The sequence below is a fragment of the Trichosurus vulpecula genome, chromosome 4 (genome assembly GCF_011100635.1).
Source record: "Trichosurus vulpecula isolate mTriVul1 chromosome 4, mTriVul1.pri, whole genome shotgun sequence".
NCBI lineage: Eukaryota > Metazoa > Chordata > Mammalia > Diprotodontia > Phalangeridae > Trichosurus > Trichosurus vulpecula.
Genome location: NC_050576.1, coordinates 297,717,551 through 297,740,341, shown reverse-complemented (window position 1 = coordinate 297,740,341; position 22,791 = coordinate 297,717,551). Strand labels below are relative to the sequence as shown.

Here is a 22,791-nt window from a genome sequence, read left to right as displayed (position 1 = left end):
TGAGACTGAGGCTCAGGGGACATGCTAGCCTAGATACATACATAGAGACATCTGTAGGCCCTCTCTTATTTTTAAATAGGACCATGCTACAGTAATTCCAATGTATCCTATCTATCTCCAGAGAAGAAATTCTTACAACTTCCCTTGGTAAGCCATTTAAACAATTAAGAATTTTTACTGTAGGAACTTTGTCCTCTTTTTTTTTTCTTCTACAAGTCTCTGGGTAGTAATTCAAGTCTCTTTGCTGGGAAAAATAATGAATAATATAGACCAGTAGAGCAGACACACTGGACCTTCACTATAATAGTAATTGTTAAGGAATGGAGTTTATCATAAGGCAGGCCCAATTTGAATACCATTTATGGATATGTAGGTGCAGAAATAATACAAGCATCTCCTCAATAGAAAGCGGTAGTGGGAGGAATATATTAATCTCACCTATAGCACTGTTATGCATATTGAACACTAAGGAAAGTATTATAGCGAGAGTCTACTAGTTCATTAAAAATATTTCAACATCTATAATATTTATAGATTATCAATAGTATACTAGGTACTTTGAAGAGCTATATAGATAGCTAGGTGTGCCAGTGCAGACAGCAATGGGCTAGAAAGGAAGACCTGAGTTCAAATCCTGCCTCAGATACTAGCTGTGTGACTCCAAGCAAGTCACTTAAGCAATCTCAGCCTTGGTTTCCTTATCTATAAAATGGGAACAATATTAACACCTACCTCAGAGGGTTGTTGTGAGGATGAGGTAACATATGCAAAGTGTTTTGCAAATCTTAAAGTGCTATATGTGAGCTATTATTAGTGTGTTTATAAGTCAGTTGTCAGTCAATCAATTAATTACGTACTTGCTATGCGCCAGGAAGCTGTCATTATGCCTCCATGCTAGACCCCTTTGTAAGAAAATTACTTTTATGACATTAGGCAGTTGCTTAAAAGCTTCAGTCTTCAATAAGGATATCATGTCCTCTAGTCAATTGCCTATCCCATGATTACTAAAATGAAGCATTGATCTGGGATGTATGTAGGAATTTTGTCTCAATGGGGCCTCGAGAATGGCTAGGGGGCACATAGTATCTGGGAGGTTTTTATTCATGAAGGAAAGGAACACTTCTAGCTTGGGCCTGGGTATCCCCAAATGCCCTAATGGGGTTAATACAGCATTGGATTCTAGAAGTCTTAACTCTTCTAAGATACTAAAGGTCACATGGTCCTAATCAATCAATCAATCAATCCTTCAAATATTTATTAAGCAACTATATGTGCCACTTATAGTGCCAGTTACTGGGGACAAAAAAAGAAAAATGTGACAGTCCCTCACCTGAGGGAGTTTACATCTACTGGGAGTGGGGAGGTAGAAAATATACCCACATACACACACACACACACACACACACACGCACACACACACACACACACACACACACACACAAATATAAAATAAATACAAGGCAGTTGAAGGAAGGAGGACTCTAGCGTATCAAAGATTTTAGGGAAAGGTTAATCTTCAATTCGACTAATCGTTTCATAATAAAAAAATACTCATAATAAACCAACCAGACTTCAAATATGATATTCTCTGCATTTTCTTCTTTTAATACTATAAGGCACTATAGGAATGCCAGACAAATCTCTGATGAAATAGTTTTTAATAGATAATTTTCTCTTAACTGTAGGAATCAGGAAAGGGACTTGCAGTTGTAGTATTATCTATAAACTGCAGAAGAGTTTAGTATTTTGTGTGTTTGTGTTTGAAGCTGTGATTTTATTGGTATAGGAATTCTCAGAGAGGAAATTTTCCTTACCAATGCAGATGGATAACTGTTCTGTAATGTATAGCCTTACAGAGTTTCCTGTGGCACTAAAAGGTTGAGTGAGCTGTGGAGGATCACAAAGCCAACTTATATCAGGGCAGGATTTGAATATAGGACCTTCTGACCCCTGAGGCTGAGGCAGAAGTCAGCTCTCAATCCAACATCCCCATGCTGCATCTCTAAAGAGTAGAGGTATTTCAGACTTTGATTTTAAAACTGTGTGGAATACTCCCATTGAGGAAACTGCCATCAACCAGTGAAAATGAGCAAGTTATCTGAAATTTGCAATCTCAGAGAGGCAACTCAGTATGTTATTTCTCTTCGCAAAGTGTCTTTAATGGTTGTAGACAGAATGATGTCCAACAGCAAAGAAAATAACCCACCATAAGCAATATTCCCATGGATGCTAGGCACCCTCTTATGTTATTCAGTTAAGGTCAGTTAGGTTTACTGTCTTCTGCCCTGGAAATCCCAAGGAGTATGAAATGTTGATTTAGAAATTTGCTGGGCATGGATTACTATATGTTGTAGGTATGTTTGTGATATTGGTTGTTAACATATGATAAACTGTTTTAATGTATGCCATGATGGTGAATAAAAAGTTAAATGCTTCTTTTTAATAAACACAAACTATAAACCCTGAAATCTTTCCAGAATTACTAATTTGGGGTCACATAAGATCACTCAGTGATTAACAGGATTGCTTAATTCATTAATGTGTTCTTTAATATGTTCTTTAATCTCAATGATATCATCACCTCCCTTAGGAACCTAATCCAATTTTCTCAGAGGGTAACAGAGAATTTTGGATATTCTCCATTATATCTCCCGGGGTCTGAGATATTCTGGGAATATGTGTTCCAAGGGAGTAGTTAAGCAGGAACTCGAGAAACTTTGTGGAAGTGAAGGAAGCAGGAGGTGATTGTAAATGGGAGAAGGGAATCACTGATAAAATTGGAACAGTATAGTGATAAAAAAATATCAGTGGTTATGTGGAACAAAGGGTATAAAGTTATAAAGGCTTTACCTTTGTTAACTCTCCTAGAGCTTCTCTGTTTGCATTTTACTTATTATTGTTCAAGGATAATTTCAAACATCACATCTTCTGTGATGCCTTTTTCAGATCAGTGCAGTGGTCACTTTTCCCTTCTCTGGACTCATGACCTGTCTGGCTCAATATACACTTAACATATTTACTAACTTGCTTGTATAGTTATAGAGTATTTAACTTTTCATCTCTATGTTTATTCTCCCTCAACTAGCTTATGTGTAAGAAAATTTTGTACTCTGTGTCTCAGGCATGAGACTGACAGAAAGAATTTTAATTAATTTAGATTACTCTAATCTAAGCATTTCTCTTGAACAAGAGACAAGACCAAAGACAACCTGATTCACTCCATGACTTTAACAATCTTCCTTTGACAAGATATTTTGGAGTTAAAATTCATAATATTCCTGAACAAAGAAAATATTCCAATATGATCAAGAGTAGTTACAGACCTCAAAGTAAAAGTTAAGTTGACATTTTCATCTTGCCTCATTAAACAGAACAATAGCCAATCCAATTCAATCCAACAAACATTTATCAAGTGCCTATTATGTGTCAGGCATTGTGCTAAGCACTGAGGCTACAATGAATAAAAAGACAGTCCCTGCCCTAAAGGAGTTTACAGTCTAATGGGAGTAGACAGCACACAAAGGGAGGCAGGAATGAACTGGAGGCCTGGGCACCTGTCATGGAGGTATCTTGTTCCATTTTATTTGATGTATTTGAAACCAAGCAGAGCAGAGTGAGCCACTTAACTTTCTACATACTCTTGGAGAATCATTTTCTTAAAATCACTCATCCTTTTTGACCTCCCACTTGTAGGCAGTAGTTTTCATTTTTTTTTTTTTGCTTTCGGGACCCTTTCATGCTCTTAAAAATTATTGAAGATTCCCCCCACAAGACCTTTTGTTTATGTGGTTTATATCTATGGATATTTAATCTTTCTACCTAACTTGGGACACTGCAATTGGTTCCTGGGGCCCAAATCCCTCACAATTTCAAAGACTCTTGTTCATTGCTATGTTGTTATTTCAGATCTGTTTTCTAAATAAAGCTCTTCCCTCCCAGGGAAAGGATGAATAGAAGAGGAAAAAGAAAGAAAGAAACTGAAGTGTCTAACTAGTATTATGAAAATAATTTGGGTCTCATGGACCCTTTGAAAGTATCCTTCAGACCACACTTTGAGAACCATGAACCAATGCTTTCAGGATTCTCCTTTCCCGCTATTCACAGATGAATTCAAGATATGCCTCCATTAATAGATGTAATCAAAGACTTCTTTCTTCTCTTAGTTTGATTATTACTCTGATCACTTTGTGGAGGAGTCCTTCCTAGGCTCATAAGGAGAGAGGGGCTGGAGATGAGCTGAATTAGAACCATTAGATGGTTCAGCCTTTGATAAGAATGATTGAGAAAGATTTTAATGCCGGAGAGTACTTCAGAAGTGGTAGTTAAAATAAGTTCTCTTTCAAGGCAATGTGTGTGTGTGTGTGTGTGTGTGTGTGTGTGTGTGTATGTGGTGTTTAGTCTGCTTTCACAATTACAGACACCTTCAAGGTCTAGACTTGATGCTGAGTCACTAGGAAGCTAATTTACCTTCCAACTATGTAACCTGTTAAAAAGTGTTTGTATCCCCTATAGATTTTACACAGTGCTAGTCCCATAGCAAGTCTTCAATAAATAGTGAACAAAAGATGCAAAACCAAGTTAGATGATAAAGGCTTTTCCAAAATGATGAAATTTCCAAAGTCAAACTGAAAAGTTTTCAGAGCTATTACCTAATCACCTGTACATCTTGTCTTAGACTGCTCATGCAATGCAAATGGATTATGGGTATACCTGACTGTAGGAGCAAATCGTTTTGGAGAGAAATATTTTCTGTTCTTAAGTTTTTTGCTGATTGGGTATTTTCCAGTTATTTAGTTTATACTGGTGAAGAATATACACTTTGGGAATCATTCCTCTAAAAGGTTTTAAAAATCAGTTTTCCAAGTTAGATGTCAGTGGAATACAGTGGGTTTCGAAGACCATGTTTTAGTAGGGAACTAGACTTGGAATCAAGACCTGGGTTCAAATTCTACGTTAGATAATAACTAGCTGCTTGACCCTTGAGCAAGTCACTCAACCTCTCTCTGACTCTGGCACTAATTAGTTACTAGGACTAATGTGCTAACTCGTATAGACACCAATCTGTAATTTCCCTGGAGAGCAGTCACTTCTACCGAAGAATTCACGGCTTCTTCTCTTTCTGTGTGTACTGCACATCTTCATTCTGCCCTAACTAGTAGTGTGACCTTGAACAAATCTCTTTGGCTAAAATTAAGGGTAACATCTGTTATCTTTTCAAATTATCTCCCCTCTACTTCACTTTTCTTACCTGTAAAATGAAGGAATTAGGCTAGAGCAGGGGTAAAATACCCATTAATAGGTTTGAGTGGAGGTTTGTGAACTTGGGTGGGAAAACAACTAGAAAGAACCCTTGACTAGATGACCTTTAAGGTTCTTGCTAGCTCAAACGAACAAAAAAAAAATCCTGTGACTCTGTATGTCAGTGTTACTTGTGTTATGGTGGGGCTTTGAGTATGGTCTCTTAACAGGTCCTCACGCAGCTCAATACAGGTATGGCCCCTGATGTTCTTTGGGCCATTTATTCTGAGTAGGGGCAGAAGCACCTGTTCCTTCCCTTCCTTTGAATTCTGTATCCTCCTTTCAAAGGAGTGTGTGTGTGTGAATGAGAGAGAGAGAGAGAGAAAGAGAGAGAGAGAGAGAGAGAGAGAGAGAGAGAGAGAGAGAGAGAGATGCAGCTTTGCACTCTTGTTACCATTCCCTGAAGTGTGCTTAGGAGATCCGGTTTCAGTTCCCCGGGGTGTAAGCCCGGGCTCCCGTTACCAATCTCCTGGGCTGCTGCGTGTCTGCCTCTCTGTGTATAGCTAGCTCTCAGGTTCAGGTTACCAACCCCGTACCTCCAAGCTCGCGCCCTGGTGCAGCGTGGCGAGGCCCGCGAAGAAACAGGGGGAAGCGCCGCGGCCCCTTTAAGAGCCGGGGTAAGGCCTGGCCCCCGGGGCTGCGGGGAGCAGGGAGTGCGCGGAACGCGGCGGCGGCAGCGGAGAAGGAGGAGGAGGAAGAAGAAGAGGAGGAGAAGGAGGAGGAGGAGGGACGACTTCGGGATCTGGGCCACAAAAGTTTTTTCGCCCCCTCCTAACTCCGGGGCACGACCCGCTCGGGCATCAGCGCGGCCCCGCGAGGAGGGGGCCTGCTCGGGGCCGGGAACGCAGGCTGCCCGGCCGGGAGTTTCGGTTTCGCGGGGCGCCGGGAGGGGAACCGTGGCCGGGACATGAGGAGGAGGAGCCGGCGGCGGCGGCGGCGCGGAGTCCCAGAGCGGCTCGGCCTGCGCTTCACCTGAGCACCGGCCCAAGCGGAGCGGAGTCGGGCGCACCGGAGCGGAGCGCAGCGCCCACAGAGCGCAGCGCTGCGCGAGTCCAGAAGCAGCACCTTAGCGTAGCTGTCCCGCGCGCGGCCGACCCTTCCCGGTCACACTCAGCCCCCTCCCCTGCCCCGGGGCGACGGGCTCCCCGGCCCCACGTGCCCGAGCCCCCCGCGGAACTCGAGGAAGGCGGGGGAGCCGCGCGCCCCCAGGTGGGCGTGCCTCCCAGGACGGGGCGGACACACCTGTTCCCAGCGCCGCCCCCCTCCAGCTCCGGATCCCCTTGACCTCCAGCCTTAGCCTGGGCCCCAGGAGTCCGGGCAGCCCCACTCCCCTACCACCCACTCCCGGTCCTCCCCGCCCTGCACTGTTGTTCTGGTTGCCGGGGTGTCCTGTCCTGGTGACCGCTTGGCGAGGATGAAAGTGACCGTCTGTTTCGGGAGGATGGGGATTGTGGTTCCCTGCAAGGAGGGGCAGCTCCGTGTCCGAGACCTCACCCAGCAGGCTCTCCAGCGCTACCTCAAAGCCAAGGAGAAGGTAAAACCAGCCTTTGGATGCGGTACTACTCAGGGGGTGTGTGGTGCAGGACCAGGGAAGGGAGTGCGGAAGAGATGTCACTCCTTTCTCCCCACACCACCTTTCTACCTGGGGAACCCCCGAAAACAACTTACACCTGTCTAATGCCCTGGGTGGAGTGCAGGTAACCCCCTGGAACTCAGATCCAAATGTTGGGAACTCCCAGGCCTCTCGGGGCATAGGTCACAGAAGCAGAGTTATTGGCCATACTCTGCACTCGGATTTTGTGATCTGCATTTCATTTTACTTTTTTTTTTTTTTGAGAAGTCTTTTGGTTTTTGTGGTTTAGGAGTGTTGTGAGGATATAGACTAAAAGATGTGGGGTTGACCATAATACTTTTTCAGGCTCCTTTTCTCTTCTTCCCCAAGGAAATTATTGGTATCAAGAGTTTATTTGGTCTAGGTAATAGATGTTTTTGCAAGTAGTGTTTCAACCTCTAATTAGGCTGGTTTTCAGTGACTTGCAGAAACTCTGCTAGGAGGATGAAGTAGTTACTTATACTATCCCATTCACTTTTATTTTATTTTTTTTTTTTTTGAGAAAACGGTTCCAGAAATCAGTGACAAGTTAGAACTAGTGTTCTATTTCTATATCATGTTAAGTTGTGTTAAAGTGTGTTTGGAATTCAAAAAGGTAATTTGAAAAATAAAACTTTCCATAAAATAAAACTCTTCTTAAAACCGAGGCAGCTAGGTGGCTCAGTGGGACCAGCGGTCAGGATAGACCTGAGTTCAAATCCTGTCTTAGATACTTGCTAGCTGCATGACTCAGGGCAAGTCACTTACTTATCCGCTGGATTGCCTTATCCACTGGAGAAGGAAATGGCAAACCATTCCATTATCTTTGCAAAGAAAACTCCATGGACAGTTATTGGTATGCTATGGTCCACAGGGTCAGGAAGACTCAAACAGGACTGAACAATAGTTACCTCTGAAAATTCCAGAACTTTTTTTTTTTTTTTTTGCTTAGGGTACCTTTAATTTATTTCAATATTTTGTTAATGACCAAAGACATTTTGTGATCCTAGAAGTTACTGTTCTAAGGGCTCTTAGAGTTCATTTTCTCCCACTCCTCTGTCCCCACCTTTTTTAAACCACTTGAGTAAACTGAGGCCCAAAGAGTTTAAGTCACCCACAGATCATACAGCTGAGCTGGGATTTAAACCTGGGTTCTCTCAGTCCAAATCAAAGACTCTTACTACTACATACATCTTCTAGCAAGACAACACTTGTCTGTTGTTCAGTCCAGTTGAACATTTATTAAACACTTTTGCTGTTTTGCCAGGCACTGTGGTAAGCATTGGGGCTGCAAAAATTAAAAAACAAAAGAAAGAGAAGCAATGGTTCCCACTTACAAGGAGGCGAAGGTCTCTCAAGGAAGGAAATGCAACATGGACAGCATATAGATTAATGTAATACAGGTGAAGTTAGCATAGGAGAGATGAAAGTGCCCAAGGAAAATTTGAAGAAAGTGAGAACAATCTCAGCTGGAGTCAGGGAAAGCTTCATGGAGGAGAGGGCACCTGAGATGAGCTTTTTTGAATGAAGACAAGGATTTTAATGGGTAGAAATGAAGAAAATGTGCAGTTTGGAGGTGAAAGGAAAGTTTCTGCGAATCCAGTGGAGGTGGTAAGTAGTTCAGAGAACAGCTAAGCATCCACTTTGGCTAGAGTAAAGAGTGCAGAAGCAGCAGGAGTAAAGGTGGAAAGGTAGGCTGCCTTCAAATTGTGGAGGCCTTTACATTCTAGGCTAATGAATGTGTATTCCATCCTGCAGGAAATGGAAACCCACTGAAGTGTCTTCAGCAATGGAGTAACAGTTATGCTTGTATTTTAGGAAGATTGTTTTTGGCATCTTTGTGAAAGATGGATTAGAAAATGAAGAAATAAGGAAGAGCAGGTGAAAATAGATGAGGACCTCAGAGAGCGGAATGAAGGGGATTAAAGTTATGATGGGTCTGTATTTGTATGCATTCACCTCTACAGAGATTCTAGAACTAAAATATTGGAGAATCCAGTCCCTGGAAGATAGAGTTTCTAATTTCTTTGAATGTCCCTATGACTATCTGGAATAGAAATGAAAGAACTTTTTATATTTTAAAGACCAGAAGCAAAGTATGTGACATATCCCTAAGATATACCTGTACATACCCGTCACTCTTTGTTCACTAAAAGTAAAAACAAAGTACTACTTTTATGAATATGTTTGACTTTAGGGATACATTTCATGCCTTTGGAATAAAGTCATACTTTGGAGAATACTCTAGTTGTCATGAATATTAGACATTTGGTAAATGATTGCCGCAGTATGGACAACACTCCCCCCCCCACACAAAAAAATATGTAAAGCACTCTGCTAGCCATTAGGCCATATGGATTAATTATAACATGGTCTCCTTGCATGGAGCTTATATTTCATTTGGGGATATGAAACATACACATATAACTATGTGGGGGATTCAACTGGGGCATAGGAACTTCTTTAAAAAGTATCTTGATAACTGCATTTCAATGTAATTGATTTACTTTGTAATCTTATGTATCTCATTTTTCTGCATTTTAATAGGCTTCACTAAACCTGTGACACTAAAATGGTTAAGAACCCAGTTAGGAATTGGAAGTTCAAAGAAGGCTTCATGGAGTTATGCATTTGAATCGGGTCACAGAGGCATTTTAGGGATAGATAATGACATGAACATCTAATGTAATTTACCAAAATTTAACTCTTTACTGACTATAATGGATAAAATCTTACCTCATCCTTTACCCTTTTCAAAATTCTTTGATTTATCTTTGTTGATACACCTAAAAACAGAGCTGGGCAGGGCATATGTTATTATCCTCATTTGACAGCTGAAGAAACTAAAGCTCAGAGAAATTGAAATACCCTTTGGTGCTTAGGGTCCTATAGCTAGCTAGTTAGTAGCCAAACTGGGACTAGAATAACCCTGTTTATTTGAATATTTCACTCTTGTTTTCATCATATTCTTTGCCTCCTGTCGTCCTGACATGTCAGTCTGTATAAAGCGTACTTTCTACACAGCTTTCACCACTGTTCAAATTGTACATTAATGGTGAGATTTCTACTATACTGCACAGTTAGAATTGAGATTTTTTTAAACTTGGAAACCAATTATAATGTCTGAGTTCACATTCCACCAACTTTTGAAAGTTGGCTACAATTAAGAATAGAAATGAGCTTCAAGCAGATTTGATGAGAGGATTATTTTGGTGAGGGTTTTTTTTTGCATTCCTGCTATTAAAAATTGATTACATTTATAAGGCTAAGGTATGGAGCTGTCCAGGTCATAGGAATAAGCTGTAACAATGGAGCATATGATTCACAGAAAATCCCAATACTTGTTATGGTTGATGTTTTCTGTCAGATGATGTTTAGTGAATTGCAATTTGCTTTTAACAGGCACTTGCATCATTGGCATTCCGGACTCAGTGTAATTTATAATATCACAGAACACATTATAATGGCATTGATCAGTTTATATAGTTACCTGACGTTACATTTTTCTGTGTTTATATTTACATATCAGTAAGTTTGTGACATTTAAAGGTCATCTGCTACTTATAAAGTGCGGATTTTTTTACAGTTGTAAAATTCCAATTAAAATAGCAACTATATTTTGCACTTAACTCCTCCCGCCTCCACAAACCCCAAACCAGAAACCCACTCCTTTCCCTAAAGTTCTTGAACCATTTAAAAAATTTTAATAAATGCTCCATACCAACTGGTATTTCCAGTTATTAGAAATTCAGGAGTACTATTAGTTATGTGTGAGAAATAAAATATTAGTAAACATTGGTATTAGATATTAGTAAAGCAAGTTGGAAAAAAACATTTTTGTTAACTAAATCAGTGAAATTTTTCAAATGCCTCTTTTTCCCCACAGGATTTCAAAAGTTGTACATTGATTCTTCCTACTGAAAAGTAATACCCTGTATGTATTTTGAACTCTTTCAGCCTGTTCATACATATGAATTTCATTGATAGGACCTTTGGTTTACTTATGAAAAAAGTATGTACTCAAAAATAACTCTTAAATAAAATAAAAATGCAAGTCATCTGGAGCCCATCCTAATTTTTAAAAATTATTAATCAAAAACAAATATTGGTGCCATTTTTTCCAGGGGAGGGTGCCAAATAATTGCATTGCCTTAAAATGTAGCAATTTTACATTTGCTAAGTACATGAAGGATAGACACGATTGTTTGGGATCCTATTTTATTATATAAGTTATATAGACCATAGAAAAAGCAGTCTTGTTTCTGAGTAATACCTCAGGCTTCTTTGTAATTTGATTTGAACTTTCCACATGAAAGAAGAATAAAATTATGTGCACAGTCTTGTAGGCCATGGATAAAGAGTGCTGTAAAAAGACATTTATGGGGAGAATAAGCATACTAAATATCTGTAGTTCAGGGGCTTAATTTAATAGACAGTCAAGTTTAAAGATTTAGGACAGGAACTGAGATTTCTAAATAGTCTGGAAGCTAAATGAGGCTTAAAGGAGCTTCAGGATTTTGTGGGTAGTGTGAGAGAGGCATCAACCACCTGCTGAGAAGAAACAAAGAAAGCTGGTATTTGAAGAATGTAGGGAATAGTCTGAGTCAGCAAGAGATAAGACCAGAAGTAGGTGGGAACATAGATTGATGGAGAGATCCTGTCCAAGACTTCAAAGGAAGAAGAACCTTTATTATGGGTATTGCAATTGGGGGGTAAATTTTATGCACATGAATCCTTGTTTCCAAGTTAGTTGATTGGTGAGTTGAGTTTGGGCTATCATTTTGACAAAGGGTACCACAAAGGCACTAAAGTAGAAAGAGACAGGAAAGCCTTGGAAGAGAAATGTATGGCTTATAGAGAGCCTGTTAATTCATGAGTTTGTTCCCTTGCTCGGATGGTACCATGTGGCTGGTATATGAAGCCAATTGCAGAAGTTAGCACAGTACCTTGCATGTGGTAGGTATCTAATATTCGTTGACTTGAATTGATTTTAAATGGATATTTTGCTGCTATTGTTGTTGTTGAGTTGTGTCCAACTCTTTGTGACCCCATTTGGGGTTTTCTTGGCAAAGAAACTGGAGTGGTTTGCCATTTCCTTCTCCAGCTCATTTTATAGACAAGGAAACTGAGGTAAGCAGGATTAAGTAAGTTACCCAGGGTCACACAGCTAGTGTCTGATGTTGGATTTGAACTCAGGTCTTCCTGACTCCAGTCGTAGAGTTTTGTCCACTGTGCCACCTGTTACCTGGTGAAGCAACTCAAGAAAGCTAAAGTAGTTGTAGGAGTAGAAGGAAGGTGTAGGAGGCAGTGTGGACTTTCTTCTTCTCAAGTAAACTGAACCAAATATGAGTAGGTTAGGTGGACAGGTATGGTAAGAGTGGAAGCTCACCCAGAAGAAAGGAGAAATCTATTGAGGAAAGTATAGTGTTTTAGGTAAATGGGAGAGTAATGTATAAAATTAAATTAATAAGCTAGTGGGCATAGACATAGAAAAAGGTCAGTCACCAGATTGTCTTCAAGTATATAAATAAACATTTTTAAACACTTCTCAGAAACTTGTCAGACCTTTTGTTATATGAGCTGTTTAATAATCCATCTGCTTTACTAGTTGAGAATAACTTTCTAAGTGAGAACAGGATTAAAACTAGAACTCTGGATTCATGGAAAGATCAATATCTTAGAAACGTTGATGTAACAAATGAGACTCCTATTTTTTTAAGGATAATATTGTCTGAGAAGTGCTTGGAAGGGTAATTGATTCTTCTGTTTAGTTTTTCATGTGTTCTAACCCGTTTCTCTCCAGCTGTATTAGATTTCAGTGTGTCACTCGTAGTGCCCTACACATGGCTGGCAATCAAATATTCGTTAGGTTGGTCTGATTTATGATTGGATAAACTTAAGCCTTTTTGCATTTCCTAGAAGAATAACATCTGAAGATGTTATCAACTGAAGATAACATTAATTACTCAGTATCGAGTAGTGTGGCATGTGCGTTAGTTTGATTTACTAGTAGTGATGTTGGATTTTTGCTGATCGATTCACAAACGCTAGCCTTCTTCTGACCGGGGTGGGTATTCAGGAAACTCTGGCTAGGGTTGGGAAGACAAGAATCTTCAATATTAAAGAAAAATTAAGCTGACCCTATTGGGGAAATGACCCTCCAATCCTGGCCTCATTGGCAGTTTGCCACCATATCCAGTTAAGCAGTCATTGATTCCTGGTGGGATCTGTGATTATGACTCCTATAACTATCTTTAAAGGAACTTAGCTGGGGGAGAGTTTTTCATTATCTTATGTAGTTCTTACTTTCACATTCTTGTTGACATTGTGATTTGCCCTGCTTCATTAAAGACTTTGTTGACATAAAGGGATCTTTATTTACTTTAACCTCTGGGAACTCCCAGGAAGAGAGAACCTTCTAAGACTGAATGACCTGTCCCTGGACAGGGGTAGCCTGGGTCTGCCACAGGGAGGTTCTTTGCCTTGGTCAAGGATGTTCTGGGATTCATCTTAGCATGGAAGAGAGAGTAGTCAAGGAAAAGAGCAGGATATGAAGTTTGACACACCATAACAGTGTGGTTTGAATTATTGCAAATTTCTTAGAATTCTGACAAGACCATGTTAAAAATGGAAGTTCAAAAAGAAATTTAAAGCCGCATATAAGTTACTGTTGAATTTGTTCTTTTTGGACTTTCTTCTCTAGTGTCCTTTTCCATTAGCTTGAGGAATCTGGTTGGTTATTTTTTCTCGATTTATAATAAAGCCATACACTGATTTTGCCTAAAGTCACATGAAATGGAGAGAAAATAATAGTACAAGAGTGTCTGTGTATCTATTTTCATACTCTGTATGACAGATGTTTTGACTTTGCATGGTGTCTGTCATGAAATTGGACTTAGCCTTAATGCTGAGACTTCAAGTCTGAAGCTTTAAGTTGTAATCCCTGCCCTAATCTTTACCAGTTATGTTACCATGGCCAAGTCCCATAACCTCTCAAAAAAAGGTCATCTATTATGACCTAACTAACAAAACATGATAAAATACTTCAATCTCCCCCCTTCTCATGTTTTGCTATGTTAAGGGTTTGTACCTCTTTTAGAATGAAGTTAATTTGGATTAGGACTTGCACCATTTAAAGTTTTAAATAGCATATTAACAAAAAAGAGCCTCACTCATTTTCTTCGACTTTTTTTTTGGAGGGGGGAAGGCAGGGCAATTGGGGTTAAGTGACTTGCCCAAGATCACACAGCTAGTAAGTGTGTCAAGTGTCTGAGGCCATATTTGAACTCAGGTCCTCCTGACTCCAGGGCGGGTGTTCTACTCACTGCCCCACCTAGCTGCCCCTTCTTTGACTTTTATAGCTTATTCTGTGAGGTAAACACTGATGCACAAAAATATAGATATGTAGACTTCTTTAAGCAAATGAAGAAACCACATTCTGGAGAGGTAGGTTAGTGGAGTGGGAAGAGTTCCAGACCGGAAGTCAGAAGACTGTGTGACCTTGAATGTTCTGGGACTCAGTTTTCTCAACCTTTTAGTTAACATCAGACTAGATCAGGGAGTCTTATAATGGCAATGTAGTGAAGTCTTAATATCTCTTGTCAGAATAATGTTTTTAAATACATATAATAAAACACATAGAATTACAAAGGACAGCAATTATATTTAAATACAGTTACCAAAAAAGTTAAGAAAATATGACATGGATCCCAGGATAAGCTGTGGACCAGATGATCTTTACAATTCTTTCTGAGTCAAGTCAATAAGCATTTATTAAGCTCATGCTGTATGCTTGGGAAAAGCCTTCTTGCAGAAGATGGGACTTGAGCTGAGATTTAAGAAGGCAGGGAAGCTAAGAAGATCTAATTCGTTGTATTATGGAGAGAGAACTTTGAAGAAACTGAATTATCTCCCATTGTAATAGAAATGACCATTTTCAGCATTTGTTGTTATGAATGTTGGAAATTTAAATTAGAGATGTACCCTCAATTTTTGCAGTAACTGTCTTGAAGAACTTCTTAAAGGTCTTTTTTTCCATGATTTTTTTGCAATAAATGTCTTAAAGAACTTTAAGAAGATCTTAAGGCCATCTTTAAAAGATCTCTATAAACTGACCTTAGGGAATTGAAATAGAAACTTCTTCTGAATCTTTTCTGTAAAGTAGTTAATATATAATCATGCCTAATTTATATTTTATAAGCATGATTATTCTTGAGTTTTCTGAAAGCTGGATGTACTTTTTATTATGTATTTTTTGCTCTAATGTGATTAAGTATTAGACTAACATCATCATCTAATTCTTTTTTAATATTGATGCTCTGCAGTCAGTAGACTTTACAGTACATTATACTTGGAATACATTGACTCTTTAATACTGACTTTAAGATTTGGGAGCTTGACTATTGTCTATTTGAGATTTAGTATTAAGCAGTTTGGATTTTCAAAAACAGAACTTCGTAATAGTTTGTGTATAGGGAGGATCTCTTGAAGATACGTGAGATAAAAGACCTTTATTGCATTTTTCAAGCAACTTTTTTCCAGCAACTTTTTTCCATTCATTCTCCTTATTAATGTTGTATAAAACAAAGGTTTTGGGTAAATCATTTTAATTTGTTTATCTTTAATTTCCTCATCTGTAAAATATGCATAGTTATACTTACATTACTACTTTATAGGGTTGTGATGAGGAAAGTGTTTTCTAAACTAAGAAGTGCTTAGTATAAATGGTTGAGATTACTAAGAACATATTTTATTTTGGAGAGCTACTGTATTCATTTTAAAAAAAATAAAATTGGTAGTTCCATTAAAATCTTCTGGATTTTAAAAAAAATGCCTGATTTTAAGATCATAGGAATAAGGGTACAATATAGACTGTATATGAAGTTGGCAGTTTTGACTATGGAATATCAATTGTCTTTCTTGAGCAGGAGAGATGAGAGTTGGATATTGAGGCTTACTAAAGGTCAGAGCTTGGCCCAGAAATAGGTTGGCCCAAAAATGCTTGTAACTTTGTAAATCCTTGGAAAAATTGAGAGCCTGACTTATTAGTCATTCTATGAAGATAAATTTTTTTCCTTTGTCATAACAAGAATTGTATTGAGAACTTTTAATATTCGTTTCTGGGTTACTTCCTTTTTGTGGGAAAGAGACAGGATAGGATAAACAATCCTAGCCTTTGTATTTATAGACACCTACGGATTCTGAAGAATATAGCTTGACAAAGATATTTGATCTGAAACAGCCCTACAGAGATCTTAACAAAATGCAACAAAATGCTCATGACTCTGGTTCACAGTTATTTCCAGTCCAAGTTTGATTTCATATTGTGTAAATTCAGTTTGGTTTACATTTTAAACTTTATTCTTTTTTGTTCTAGGTTATTCATGAATGACATCTCATTGAAAAAAATGACCTTTTTATTTCAACTGCCTTGTGTTGTCAGTATTTAGCATTTTTCTGGCTTACCATGACTTTTATGCTTTTGCAGGAAGATGTGTGGGATAAGCTTGTTGATTTCCTTTTGTACTTCCCACAGTGACTGTTCCAAGTCTTTCCCAATTTGTTTAATCCCTTAATTCCCTGACTCTCAGCAGATGAGAAATAGAGACTGTTTGGCATAAATTTCATCAACTTTCCTCTTGGCTTCAGAATGTATTTGGATCTACAGCTTATCCTCTTCTCCAGGGTTGGGACTTTTTATTCTAAGAAGGTAAAGGTTGAGAAGTGATGTGAGTGAAATCCAAAAATTATGGATAAAATCGGGAAGGTTAGCATAAGTTTGTCCACCAGCTTCTGGAATATTAGGATTAGGAAGCACCCTTTAAAAACAGAGTAAGGTAGGTTAAAGATGTCAAACCTGCTTCACAAATTCATTATCTCCAACAATCTGTAAAGGCAGAAAATATAAATTGATTCAAAAAGGGTTTATTTAGGTAGATTTATGAACGATAGCAGCATAAATGACTCAAAGAAAATTTGAGCTACACCTAACCTTTAAAATCAAGTTGGACTGCCATATTCTCCAGTGGACTGTCTCCTGGGTCCTCAGTTGAAACAGATTACTGGGAAGGATAGATTTTGGGGTCTAATCTAATATGGCAATTTAATTTTCATTTCTTGGTCAGTCTGTCCATCTGATTCGAGCAAAGGATTCATATAGAGGGATAGTAGATTAATTAGGTGGAAATCAGACTGTAGGTCTTGAATGTTAAGGCAAAGGAATTTAAATTTTGTCCTCTAGGCAGTAGAGCACCAGTAAAAATAACAATTAAAGTCGTATTTTAGGAAGACTAATCCTTGTGTCATTGTAAGAGTGAGCCCTGAACTTGGAATCAGGGCCGAGATTTCAGTTTGGGACGTGCTCCCTGCTGTGTGACTGCGCAAATCACTTATCATCTAAGGTTTGAACTAATCAGATCTTTGCTAAGGTTCTTTCCTGTTATGCTTATCTGTTAAGTGTATATAAAAAGGGTTAGAAATGAATCTAGAGATAGGGAGATCAATTAGGAACACGTAAGGAGAAGTGTAGTGGAAAGAATATTGACTCGAAAATCGAAAGACCCTGGGTTCAAATCCTTCCTCCAGTGCGCTGGCTTACTACATTACTAAGCATGACCATGGCCAAATTACGTATCTGCTCTGGGCTTTGGTTTCCTCCTTTGTATGAGAGTCTGTAAGGGTCCTTCCACCTCTAGCTTGGTGATGCTGCAGCTTGTCCAGGACTATTGATAGTTTCTCTCATACCTATACAATTTTTTTTTAAAAATCTCTTTATTTTTGGTATAACACTTAAAATGAAATTCACTAATTCAAATTGTTGGTGGAGTAGAAAGTCAGTTTGAATTATGGACTATCTGGGTGGTATATGTAGTGGAAAGAGTACTTGATTAGTGATTAGGGTGGTTAGTTATTAGTGGTTAGTGATTGGAGACCCTGGGTTCTAGTCCTGTCTCTGCCTATGATAAGCCAGGTGATTCTGGATTAAGTCATTTACTCTTTCAGGCCTTAGTTTTTTCATCTGTAAAATGAGTAAGTTGGGCTAGATTACCACATTAATGTATTTTCGAGGTCTAAAAAGAATTATTGCTCTCATTCCATGATTTATTACATCGGAGCCTATATACACATAGACATATGTGCATATGTACATGTATGTTTGTATGTCTGTGTATATAACTATGTCTATATTATATATGGGTTTATATACAAATAAATATAAATTTCTAGATATATTAATGAGTGTATATATTATAAAATATAAGTGTACATATGATGAAGCCTACTTAAATATCCATATGTATATCCATACACACGTGTATATATGTATAAATATGTGCACAAACATGTGTATGTGTGTACACACACACACACACACTCTATGTATGTACAGAGTCCCCGAACTAACTCTTAGTTTTGGGAGAACTCTTTTGCTAGGCTGCTATCTTGAATAGATGACTAATTTGTAGTTATCAGTATGCCCATCTATGCAAACATTGTCTTTATTTTATTTTTTTTAAAGTTCATTTGCTCAAGACTTTTTTCTTCAAAGATACTCACATATTTCCTCCCTAATTAGATTGCATCTTGATTGCAGAGACTGATTCTTCTTTTATGTCACCACAACCCTTTGGATGGTGTTATCCATGCAATGGGTATTTAATAAACATTAGACCATCAGATTAACAAAGATTATAAATTAGTGTGGATTTGTATTGATTTTTATTTCATGTTATTCACCTTCACATATTATCCATTCCTTTCAAATTGGCCTGCTAGCTGTTTCCTCTACACAGAAGTTCATCTCCTACCTGCAAGCCTTTTCCCAGTCTGTTTCCCAACTCTGCAATTAATCACTACCTCCTTTCTGCCTTGTAGAATCCCCTGTGACTTTTAAGTATATCTCAGGTGATGCTGCTTACATGATTTCCCACCAGTTAGAAATACTTTGAACCATTTTGTAATTGCTTATCCATTTACGTGTGTATTTCCCAAAGAATATATGCTCCCTCAGGGCAGGGACTATTTTTTTCCCCTTTTTATTCCCTGTGGCTCACAGAGCACCTTAGGTAGTTAAATAAATGTTTGTTTAAATTAATTGATTTAATGACTAGGTAGAACAAAATGAAAACTTGAAGAAGCTCCTTGGAGCACATTCATACATTAAAATTATTTGACTCCATGAGAGAGGTTAAATAGAGAGGTCAACCATGAGCTCAGTATTGCTATGAAGAGAAATGGTGAAACAGGGAGATATGTTCAGCAGAATGAAGAAGGATGTCCTGTATAAGGTCCAAACCAGAGAAGAATTTTCTATTGATGGTAAGCTTCTCCTAAAGGTTTCTCTTTGCATAGCAAAATAACTTCATGGAATCCCAGAACACTTAAAAATTTCAGAGACATCTACAGCAATATGAAATAGATACATGTGGCCACCCATGATGGAAAAACAAGATTTTCAAAAGCTCATTTCCTAGATTTTGACATTTACCTGGAAGGGCAGGCCACTATTTCAATCTCTCAGCATGCACATCTTGGATAAGTGGTATAATTGGGCAGTGAACTGAGCCAGAAACTAAAGGAGGTTAGGCCCAATTGGGCATTTGGGAAATTGCAAAGACCATTCAGAGATCTTAAACAACAGATGCACAGAAACATGGAGTGTCTTGTTTGTGGAGCCACATCACTTAACCTGTATGAGCTTGGGCAAATCATTTTACCACCTAGTCCTCAGTTTCCTCATCTGTAAAATGAGGCGGACTAGATGACATATTGGGAACTTATGAAAGATTGAGATGCAGGATTAGAAGAAGAGATGTGGTGGTCAGATAGTGAGCCTAAGGAAAAAGATGGACAGCCCACCTGTTAGGTGAAGACTCTCCAGTCCCAAAAGAACACAAGGAAAGACTTCAGGGCATTTGTTGGATTCTCTATGGGAGAATTTATAGGAAAATTAGAACCTTAATTGCATAGGATAAGAAGCCATGAGCCCCGGAGCAATAGAGAAAGTATCACACACTATTGAAATCATAGATCAAAACAGAATAATTTAATGCCACTTATTGCTGGTTTTTGTATTGGAGTGGCCCTGGTGGTAGTGAATGTTACATCTTTGTTTCTGTGGTTGAAAAATAGTGTTGAGGACTATTTTTTCTGTTCAGCATATGTGTTTGCTTAATTTTTAAGACGTTTGGTAGTTTCATTTGTGTTTTTTCATTCCTTTAAATTAAAGCATAGATTCTTAACCTGGGGTCTGTGAATTTAAAAACAATTTTTTTTGGATAACTATCTCAACATAATTGATTTTCTTTTAATTTATGTCTTTTGTTTTATGCATTTAAAAGAAGAGATGTCCATAAGCTTTTTTCACACTGCTTCAGGGGGTCAGTGATACAAAAACTGTTAAGAACTCATAGCATTCTTATACCCCAAGGGCCTGCCTCCTTGTAATATGGTACCTTTTGTTGTTGTTCAGTTAATTGTGTCTGACTCTTAGAGACCCCGTTTGGGGTTTTCTTGGCAAAGATACTGGAGTGGTTTGCCATTTCCTTCTCCAGCTCATTTTATAGATGAGGAAGCCGTGGCAAATAGGGTTAAGTAACTTTCTCAGGGTCACACAGCTAGTGTCTGAAAGCCAAATTTGAACTCAGGTCTTCTTGACTCCAGGCCTGGTGCTCTCCACTGCCCTACTTAGCTGTCCAATATGGTGCCCTAAGGTGGAGTCAATATGCTCTGTATTTACTGTGCCACCTAACTAACCAATATGGCACCATGAGGTGGAGTTAATATGCATAATGATGATTGTGGGACTGCAGTGCAAGATTAAAGTTTGACCCAGTATATATCCCATTTAAGAAACCAGGAAACTGTGTAATAAGTTTTGGAAAGACTTCCATTCCCAAAATGGTTAAATATATATTTTGTACTTGAAGAGCTAAGCTTTGTGCTTCTGGAAAATTCAGGGCTGTGAAACAGTGCAGTTGTGTGCAATAAATATGCATTTTATTGAGCCTGAATGAAATCCTCTCTCAACTGTTGACCTCCACTTCTTGGGTTGCCTTTATTGTGGGACCCCAGTGCTTTTTGGGCTCTTTGCCACATAGTCCTCCGGGTGTGAAATTTTTCTACTGTATCTTCTGCCGTAGTTGATTTTCTTATTTTCCAGGCAGAGTATCAATTGCCACATACCCCTCCTGCTGCTTCTAATCTCTGCTGGACAGTGCTGCCACCACCCACTGCTTCCAATTCCCTAGTTTCTGCTGCCTGCTGCACGCCTCTCTAGTCCTCTTTTCACTTTTCTTCTTCTTGTCTTTGGTCTCCTTTCCCATGTGTATATTTTAACTTCAATGTGGAAAAGACTAATCTATTATAGATATGGTTAGCCAATCAGAATGTTCCTTTTTTCCCATGAGCTGAACTGAGCAATATAGTTCAGAGCATTTCAGAATGCTGATTGCCAAATAGGTGAGGTTTTATTGCCTGGTTATCATTCATGGGGAACCCCTATCCCCACCCTTCCATTTGTATGCCCTGAAGTTTTATTTTAATGTTTTCATTTTTTTTTGTTTGGTGTAAAAATAAACTTTGTAAGAAGTCTTTGTAAAACACACAATTCCTTAGCTGATAGCTAGTTCCTTTTACCTCATAATCTGAGTATTCATCTTTGCAGTTAAAAAAAGAAAACTTTTCTAAATTGCCTTGAATTCTTTCTAATTATTTTTTAACCATTAATTAATAGTTGTTCCTTTAAATTTGTAATCCATTCCCTCTTTTGGGGATGCCACCATTTTTTCCAGTAACAGAAGATGGTTCTTTTGTTGGGATTTTTTTGGGTTGTCACAGTTGCGATTGGTAGCCTCATTTAGCGTTTACAGAGGGACTCTTCACTTTGAAGTGACTCCTGATATCCTCGGGTGGTCAGTAATCTGCATGGTTACATTTATAATTCGCATCTTTTCCTAGGGGGAGCTAGTCTGGGAATTGGGAAGGCAGGGGCTTAAGGCTTATCTCTGCCAACTGCAGGTTGTGTGACCTTGAGCAAGTCACAGCTTCTCAGTGCTCTGAACAACTATGTGAGGCTTTAAATTGCAGAGCAAGTCCAGGTTTACCTCTGCGAATGAAGAAAGTTATCTATACTAATGGTCCCAATCATTTTGTTGTTCATTTGCGCCCAACTCTTTGTGATCTGTATAGCAGTTTTCTTGGCAGACATACTGGAGCGATTTGTCATTTCTTTTTCCGGTGGTGTAAGGTAAATAGAGGTTAAGCAACTTGCCCTTGGTCACACAGCTTGTGAGTGTCTGAGGTCACATTGGAACTCAGGTCTTCCTGATTCCAGACCCAGTCCTCTATCCACTGAGTCACCCAGAGATGCTCATTGCTGTACTTAGTGATAGGAAGTGAAACCATGAAATCATATTAGTCAGTTGTTTATTACAGTATAGATTAATCCACGTGACTTTTTATTTGAGGTGAAAGTACTAATTTGATAGCCATGTTAAATTCTTAATTTGTTTAAAAGAACCTTAAAAAAGTAGTTAAACAACCATACTTCAGATTCCTGTGAAAATCTAGGTTATCACAAGTGATCTTAAAAGTGAGTTTTATTCACTTGAATTATCTGCTTGGAGACTTTTTTTTTGTAGTGGGGAAAATTTAAGTTTTATCTGGCCTAAACCATTGACACTAAGAAAAGAGTTCACAAGATTATCTCCAGCTTGGTAATTGTGAATGAAATTGAGCGAGTATTTGTTCTTAACCTTCCCTTTGGAGTCTGACTGAAACTAAATTTTGAATGGGGTGATATTCTTGTGTTCTCCCAACCATTCCCATCAGAGATTTAGGGCATTGCTAATGTGCCCCATTGTCTTCTCTGCCTAACTAAGTTGCTTCAGATTCACTGTGCT

The 22,791-nt window shown here is 38.6% G+C and overlaps 1 protein-coding gene across 2 annotated transcripts in view; it reads left to right on the top strand.

The window, feature by feature from the left end:
* The first annotated feature begins 6,479 nt into the window (after nucleotides 1-6,479).
* Nucleotides 6,480-22,791, top strand: part of PARD3B (par-3 family cell polarity regulator beta) — a 1,291,066-nt gene continuing 1,274,754 nt past the window's right edge. For both annotated transcript variants that reach the window (XM_036754801.1, XM_036754802.1), the window contains exon 1: nucleotides 6,480-6,832. In XM_036754801.1, coding sequence (XP_036610696.1) covers nucleotides 6,713-6,832 — 120 coding nt within the window. In that variant the 5' untranslated portion in view covers nucleotides 6,480-6,712. The remainder of the gene's footprint in view (nucleotides 6,833-22,791) is intronic.